This window comes from Ostrea edulis, chromosome 10 (genome assembly GCF_947568905.1).
Source record: "Ostrea edulis chromosome 10, xbOstEdul1.1, whole genome shotgun sequence".
NCBI classification, from domain to species: domain Eukaryota; kingdom Metazoa; phylum Mollusca; class Bivalvia; order Ostreida; family Ostreidae; genus Ostrea; species Ostrea edulis.
The window spans coordinates 25,663,272-25,671,848 of NC_079173.1; the positions used below are offsets into that span (position 1 = coordinate 25,663,272).

An 8,577-nucleotide genomic window follows, 5' to 3' on the forward strand; every position below is an offset into this window, starting at 1 on the left:
CGCTATATGATCGAACATTGATCTAAAATTATAAGTTTTCGTGGTCTTGATTTTTTTTTCGTGGTAATCCTATACCCATGAATTTAAATTGTCTACAGACAAGAGAAACTGAACTATAACAAAGGACATGTTTAAACCACGAACATTTAACGCCTGAAAACCTGACCGAGGTCTGACGACGGTGTGACCGGTCAACGGGGATGCTTTCTCTTCCTAAATTGAAACTGAAACTGTTTTTATTTGATTTAACGCCTAATTTTACACAAAGTATTCAATTCCTAGCTATCTGATCCCGCCTCTCAATTTTGCATTCTTTACAAGTTTATAACATCACTGTTCGTTAACTTATGTTCATTATGAAAACTAAATGTCACCAAGAATTCTTTTTATACACAGAATATAACTCTTCATTGTGTATTTACATGTACCATCTTTAGAAGGTAAACACTTACCTGTTACACAGATATGTTTTATTCCACAAGAAAAACTCATCGCTGAAAGTTTTGCAATTTTACTTTAAATGTAGTTTTCTTTAACAATCGTAAATCACATCCAATTAGAATCTTTAAATGCATCTGTATACAACCCTCAGAAAGAAAGTTTCTTTGGGAAAAGGTAGCAACGAATGATACGGACCTATGTAATATGTGACCGGGAGTTGACATCAAAGACGTTTCTTTAATTACGTGGTCTTGAATAGATAATTATGAAATTAATGACTTTGCATGATACAATGAAGTGAAAATACATGAATATACATTCTTGAGTACATAATGAATTTACAGAACAAAGGAGAACTCCCTGGTATCAAAGAAAAATCATTGATATTTAGTTAATATGCACCTTACAATGTTGATGCAATGTTGATATGTGACCTGTAGTTAGCGATAAATGGACAGAAAGAAAGATATTCCCTCAGAGTTAAAAAACAAAATATTCCCGGAGAATAACTAAATTTGGTTTGTGTTGAAAATCAGCATAATACTACGTAAAGTTTCCTAATTACGCGGAACAATTGGGTCGGACAATCGTGATAAATGTCGGCCCCTTTTCCTGGAGAGAATTTGCATTCTGGTGCAGTAGAATTGTTCTTCATCATAATTGCAGTTTCCTGAAAAAAGCCCCGCCTCTAATTAAGAACAGTCAGTGAAATCGTAAATTGTGACATGAATGGAACTCGCCGGAGAGTATATAGCCCAGCCGATTTCTGCCAGAGCATCTTTACCTCCCCCCGCAATCCTATAGACAGCTGGTGGGAACATAAAGCAATATCCTAGAGGTGAGAAAGATTTTATTTATCTAATATCAATGTCAATATGCATTAAATTTCGAAATGGGATTATCCGTTTAGAAATAAAACACAATTTTGCGTTTTAATCTTCATTTAGCTTTCGTTTAATTTCAATTTGTCTTGGTCTTAGGTTATAAAAAAGACTTTTATTTCTTGTTGAATATATGCAATAATGCTTGTGTCATTGTAGTCTTTCTGAAATGAAATAATTTGCAATAATGTTCATTAATTCCCACGCATTTTTAAAAGAAGCCACTAAAATGTTGTCAGATTTCATCATTAAGAGAAATGAGCCTATACTATATGTTTTGTTCCGTGCATAATTTCGCACACTATACTTTCATTATGTCATACGGAATGTTTCTGTCATTTTCGTTCTAAAACTACTTCTTCGCCTCTTCCATATGAAGAGATCGTGCATGATTTCCAAAATAGGTTTCAATTTCATATTGTAGTAATATTACTACACTTCGGTCTTGTTAGTGCAGTGAATAGATCAGTTATCTGGTCATGCAAGGGTACCCGGGTTTAATATCTGATTGACCCAAATATTTCTCTCTCCTTCTTTGATAAAATAACTTAGCAATGTCCATATCTACACGTTTCTGTAATACTTTATAATTTTACTTGTCTAAATTTGGAACTAATAAAATATGCTAACACTAAAACAGATCTGGTAATATATCCGAAGTTCATTATAGAAAAGAGATAAAATGCAAGGGAATTATCGATGACATTTCACGAAAAATTATATATTATAGAGAAGCGTCACATATGACATTCCCTTTGAAAATGCAAACAAGGCGAAGTCAAACAAGCACTCGATTGTTTTTAGAATCTGATTGTCAGTTGTCTTGTGGCTAAACTTGAGACAGAAAAGAAAACTAACTTCGAGACAAAAATGTGACAGTTTTAATATGACGGTATGTAGAATGCCAATCAAATTTTGAGAAAAATTGCATTGGTAGTTTAAAAACACAACTAACGAAATAGGATCTCTTTCCCTCGATAGTCTCTAGATAATTCATAAACTGTAAGTGTATCGTTTTAAAAAAAATGGACGTCTCACGGGCAGTTTTAATAACTATACCAAAATTATTTTCCTCATTATTTTGTATAATTTTTCTGTTATAAATTCCTTCATCCTTAAAACACCATGTTCTTGATATTCCTGCTCTTTTTCTATTTTATGACGGTGTTGAGCAGTCGGCAATACTTATTTTAAAAAACCGGATATCTATGCATTATCTAGAAAGTATCAATAAAAACAAATGGCCCTACTGTCATATATATATATATATATATATATATATATAGAGAGAGAGAGAGAGAGAGAGAGAGAGAGAGAGAGAGAGAGGGGGGGCATATAACAACATTATATTGAGGAACAAAGGAAAGAAATGTTGATATCATTGAGTCAATCATTTAACAATGTACATCATTATCGTCAGATACAGACTTGTAAAAGCAATTCATGTTAATGTATTTACCATTTTCAGAATATTATCCACCCGGGTTTATCAGGACATGCGGACTCTCGTGATCCTCGTCATCGTCTGCCTCATCGTAGGTGACACTTTGGCGAAAAAAAGTAAGCATGATGTACATGTATAATAATGGCTTCCTACAAAGCCTCCAACTTTAGGAGTCATATAATTAAATATAGATATTATTGAATTGGTTGTGTATTGCTTAACGTATCTCTCGAAAAATTCTCACTCATGTGGAGATGTTACATTGCCCCCTATAGGGCTGCAAAATTTAAACCTATGCTCGGCGCTTAAGGCTTTTAAGCAGAGAGGAATCCTTATCGTGCCACACCTGCTGTGACAAGGGGTCTCACATTCGAAAACCGCCCCATTTAGTCGCCTCCGATAACAAGCAAGGGGTACTGAGGATCTATTCTAAGCCGGATACTCACGGGATAAATATAGACGGAAAATGTTTTGTCCTTTGGGATTTAATATGAAATAACAAACAGTAATCAATTTCGTAATTCCTTTAATGAATACAAAATTAAGAGTTGGGCAAACACAGACCCCTGGACATAACAGAGGTGGGATTAAGTGCCTAGAAGGAGTAAACACCTCCTGTTGGCTGGTCATCGACAAATTTTCCTCATGCAGAGACACAATGATAGGGACACGCAATTTGATGATTTATGCCGTACACACAAATATATGACATATTTTATTTATCACATTTTTCAATCTCTTGCTTTCTACCATATAGTTAGTACATAATATAGTATGTAAAAGATCCCATGTTGAAAAGGTACCTGTACTTATTGCAAGTTTAACAATGTATCATCTGCTTAAAACCATAGAAACGGAAAATAAGAACTAATGGTGTTATTCAGCCATTATAATGGCAGAGGGATTTATTCACAATATAATGTTTGTACCATTTTATTTTACAGAAAAATGTAACAAGAAACCAAAATATGGAAGCAAATGCCAGTATGTGCAAAAAGTTAAAGGCAGTTGGAAATTGAAATCATGTGCCCAAGATGAGGTCTTCTCCGGTTCGAGCTGTGGTTGTCAAATAGATTGTAAGTGGGTAAAAGCTGCAATGTTAAGGTGAATCGCATTCTGTAAAGGTATAAAAATCGCACTCTATGCATCTGGTATTAGGTATTGTCGCCAAAATTAGTTTTACTATGCAGATGTTAATTACTTGGACAAATTAAGGAATACCGTATATTTCAGAATGGATCTACCTTTTAGTGGCACATGACAGTATCAGTTACATGACCCAATGATTGTACATTTTGAAATTCCTGAGATAAATATCTTCGGTGCAAGTGCAAGATACCATGACATTGAAATTTGAAGTAATTAGAGAGAAAGTTGTGTTTGGTTTAATAACAATGCTTGAGGTGTCACAAATTCAGATCATTGATAATGTTTCGTAAAAACATCGAATATCGTCAAATTTTAGAGGATTTATTTTTCTTTTTTTTTTTTTTTTTTCTTTTTTCTTTTATTTATGTATTCATTTATTGGCAGACGAACATTTATTATAACAGAACAGAAAAAAATTGAAACTTCCTTCAGAAAGATTCATAGAGATACCTGATTTCTTTACCGATTTCATACATAATGTCATCAACGTTACCATGCATGTGTCGCACCGTAGTGTACACACGCGTTATCTATATATATGTACTAGAGACAATTTCAAGGTCATAGTAGAGTATAAATCACTGTAGCGCACAAACATCAATAAAAAAAACCCTGGTGATTTACACAAAGTAAACATAGAATAACCATTTGACAACCAAATTTATGTATATTCAGCCTAAACCTTGATAGCGGTAGAGCGTGGTGACAGGGGTTACAATATTTTAAACCTTTATTGGTTTAAGTGATGAAAGTTGAAATGTTAAGTCATCGAAATTTCCCATTTTTCTCTGGACAAAGATGATCCCCATTGTTTATAGCCTTCACGCATCTCGGTATAACAATAACAGCTAATTACGATGTGTAAACAATAGTTTGCCTTATTTTATATTCACCCAGGACCCAGTTGCGCCAAATGTATTAGTTAACTTTTTGTGATAGCTACCTTGTCATTAGTCTTACAGTTAGTGTAAACTTGCCGTCAATGGCTTGCCAGTTAAACGAAACTCACGCCTGTGCCAAGTAAAACTAATTCTTTTGACCTGACAATGGAGCAGTCTTCAACAGTTAATAGCGACAATTTAAGGCTGTATAGCATCGCCTGGAAAAAAGAATATCATCGGCAAAAATATGTTTTGGTGTCTGTTGTGTACCTCAATATCTCATTTTCTTTAAAGATTTGTCTAGTTGCATGTTGGACGCCTCCAGAAAAAATCACAATGAAAAAGAGTTTCCTATGTTATCTACTGAAATCTGCAACTAAAACTGGCAGCTCTGCCTTTTTATATTCAATGATATATTAATTTTAGTGCAAATTGTGTATCGGGCTAAAAAAAACAACACCTACACAGGTTGTGTATTCTCTGACAATTTTATTTCTCAAGAAATATTCGTTTCCCAAGATACCTTTTATATCGCATTTCTTTTTCAATGAATCAGTGTTCCGTTTTCAGGGGAAGCCAAATACAAGGCTTTAGTAAATAGTGGTAACGGAGGCAACGGCGGTAATGGAGGAGATGGTGGAGACGGGCAAGATGGTGGAGACGGGCAAGATGGTGGAGACGGGAAAGATGGTGGTGGCGATGATGAAGGTTATGGTGACGATGGGGGTTATGGCGATGATGGAGGTGATGGTGAGGATGATGATGGTGGAGATGATGATGGTGGAGATGATGATGATGATGATGATGATGATGATGGATATTATGGTGATGATGGAGATGATGATGGATCAAGCAATGAAAGTGGATCAGGCAGCGGAAGTTCAAGCAGCGGAAGTTCTAGTAGCGGAAGTTCTAGCAGCGGAAGTTCAAGCAGCGGAAGTGGTTCAGGCAGTGGAAGTGGATCAGACAGCGGAAGTGGGTATGGCAAGGGTAGTGGTGAATCTGATTATGATTCAGGAAGTGGATCAGGCAGTTCAAACAGCGGAAGTTCAAGCAGCGGAAGTTCAAGCAGCGGAAGTGGATCAGGAAGTGGCAGTGGATCAGGAAGCGATAGTGGATCAGGAAGTGACAGTGGATCAGGAAGCGATAGTGGATCAGGAAGTGACAGTGGATCAGGAAGCGGAAGTGGATCTGGAAGTGATAGTGGATCAGGAAGCGGAAGTGGATCTGGAAGTGACAGTGGATCAGGAAGTGACAGTGGATCAGGAAGCGGAAGTGGATCTGGAAGTGATAGTGGATCAGGAAGCGGAAGTGGATCTGGAAGTGACAGTGGATCAGGAAGTGGTAGTGGGTCATCATCATCAGATAGTGATAGTTCAGATAGCGATTCAGATAGTGGATCAGGTAGTGGATCAGATAGCGGATCAGGTAGTGGATCAGATAGCGGATCAGGAAGTGGATCTGGAAGTGACAGTGGGTCAGGAAGTAGCAGTGGGTCATCATCATCAGATAGCGATAGTTCAGATAGCGATTCAGATAGCGGATCGGGTGGTGACAGTTTGTATACAAGTGGTGAAGATGATGAAGATCCTGGGTGGGGTGATGATAGTGACGGATATGGAAAAAGTTCTAAAATAATCAAAGCACTAACAAATGGTAAATACGGAAATGGAAATGGTAATGGAAATGGCGGTAAGGATAATGGAAACGGAAATGGATGTGGACCTAATGGTAAAGGACCAGGATGTGGAAAGGGAGGAAATGGCAATGGTGGAAATGGTAATGGTGGTAATGGAAATGGTGGTAATGGCAATGGTGGCAATGGAAACGGCAATGGATGTGGACCTAATGGTAAAGGACCAGGATGTGGAAATGGAAATGGCGGTAATGGAGGTAATGGTAACAGTGGTAATGGAAATGGCGGTAATGGTAATGGCGGCAACGGAAACGGCAATGGATGTGGACCTAATGGTAAAGGACCAGGATGTGGAAATGGAAATGGCGGTAATGGAGGTAATGGAAATGGCGGTAATGGCAACGGCGGTAAGGGTAATGGAAACGGAAATGGATGTGGACCTAATGGTAAAGGACCAGGATGTGGAAATGGCGGTAATGGAAATGGAGGAAATGGCAATGGTGGTAATGGAAATGGTGGTAATGGCAATGGTGGCAACGGAAACGGCAATGGATGTGGACCTAATGGTAAAGGACCAGGATGTGGAAATGGAAATGGCAGTAATGGAGGTAATGGTAACGGTGGTAATGGAAATGGCGGTAATGGTAATGGTGGTAACGGAAACGGCAATGGATGTGGACCTAATGGTAAAGGACCAGGATGTGGAAATGGAAATGGCGGTAATGGAGGTAATGGAAATGGCGGTAATGGAAATGGCGGTAATGGTAATGGCGGTAACGGAAACGGAAATGGATGTGGACCTGATGGTAAAGGACCAGGATGTGGAAATGGTGGTAATGGAGGTAATGGAAATGGCGGTAATGGAGGTAATGGAAATGGCAGTAATGGCGGAAATGGAAATGGCGGTAATGGCAACGGTGGTAATGGAAACAGCAATGGATGTGGACCTAATGGTAAAGGACCAGGTTGTGCAAATGGAGGTAACGGTAATGGAAATGGCGGTAATGGAAATGGCGGTAATGGTAATGGCGGCAACGGAAACGGCAATGGATGTGGACCTAATGGTAAAGGACCAGGATGTGGAAACGGAGGTAACGGTAATGGAAATGGCGGCAATGGCAATGGTGGAAATGGTAATGGTGGTAATGGTAATGGTGGTAATGGTAATGGTGGTAATGGTAATGGAAATGGATGTGGACCTGATGGTAAAGGACCCGGGTGTGGAAATGGAAATGGTGGTAACGGAGGTAATGGAAATGGCGGTAATGGCAACGGCGGTAATGGCAATGGCGGTAATGGTAATGGCGGTAGCGGAAACGGCAATGGATGTGGACCTAATGGTAAAGGACCAGGATGTGGAAACGGGGGTAATGGTAATGGAAATGGTGGTAATGGTAATGGTGGAAACGGTAATGGAAATGGTGGTAATGGTAATGGAAATGGATGTGGACCTGATGGTAAAGGACCCGGGTGTGGAAATGGAAATGGAGGTTATGGCAATGGTGGAAATGGAAATGGTGGTAACGGTAATGGCAACGGTTGTGGACCCAACGGCAAGGGACCTGGATGTGCACCTTCAGTATCTGGATCGTCACTGTCATCTGGATCATACAAATTTAAAACTGGAAAAGTGGAATTACCAGTATACTTTTTCAGGAAAGCTGCGTCTTCACAGTATAGTTTCAAAAAGAGCTGCAAACCAAACGAGATAAACTGCTAAAAACAATCTAGTTATTTGATTTACGTTTATTTTTGTTCTCTTATAATGTCGAATATCATTGTTTCATGGAGTTGATGTATATATTGATTAATGAAGTTGATGTTTATATGAAGGGCTGCTGTTAATTTATGTTTTAATAAAATTATAGAATAAAGTTTCTCTTTGTCTTTTTTCCTGCCTGGTATATTCATAGATCAACACAAAACTCCTTCCAGCACTTTGATCTACAGAATTTTAATTTTTACACCCTGTTTCACAGATCACGTATTAATCGGTAAAGCAAAATGCTCGCTAGTTTGTCTATATAGGGCTCACGGCGGGTTTGACCGGTCGACAGGGGATGCTTACTCCTCTTAGGCGCCTGATCCCACCCCTGGTATATCTAAGGGTCCGTATTTGCCCAACTCTCTATTTTGTATTGACTT

General features: G+C 38.3%; 1 protein-coding gene across 1 annotated transcript; it reads left to right on the top strand.

Moving 5' to 3' along the window:
• The first annotated feature begins 1,141 nt into the window (after positions 1–1,141).
• On the top strand, positions 1,142–8,309 carry LOC125665634 (uncharacterized PE-PGRS family protein PE_PGRS54-like). Its single transcript, XM_048898378.2, has 4 exons — positions 1,142–1,279; positions 2,791–2,882; positions 3,711–3,842; positions 5,367–8,309. Exons 2-4 carry the CDS (start codon positions 2,819–2,821, stop codon positions 8,150–8,152), a joined length of 2,982 nt encoding a protein of 993 aa, XP_048754335.2. The 5' UTR covers positions 1,142–1,279; positions 2,791–2,818; the 3' UTR covers positions 8,153–8,309.
• The last annotated feature ends 268 nt before the right edge of the window (positions 8,310–8,577 follow it).

What these genes read in the sequence shown, in the direction of transcription:
- LOC125665634 (XM_048898378.2), top strand. Translation starts at nt 2,819, where the DNA reads ATGCGGACTCTCGTGATCCTCGTCATCGTCTGCCTCATCGTAGGTGAC. An exon ending in TGACACTTTGGCGAAAAAAA is followed by an intron (nt 2,883 to 3,710) that starts GTAAGCATGATG and finishes TTTATTTTACAG; the next exon opens with AAAAATGTAACAAGAAACCA. An exon ending in CTGTGGTTGTCAAATAGATT is followed by an intron (nt 3,843 to 5,366) that starts GTAAGTGGGTAA and finishes TTCCGTTTTCAG; the next exon opens with GGGAAGCCAAATACAAGGCT.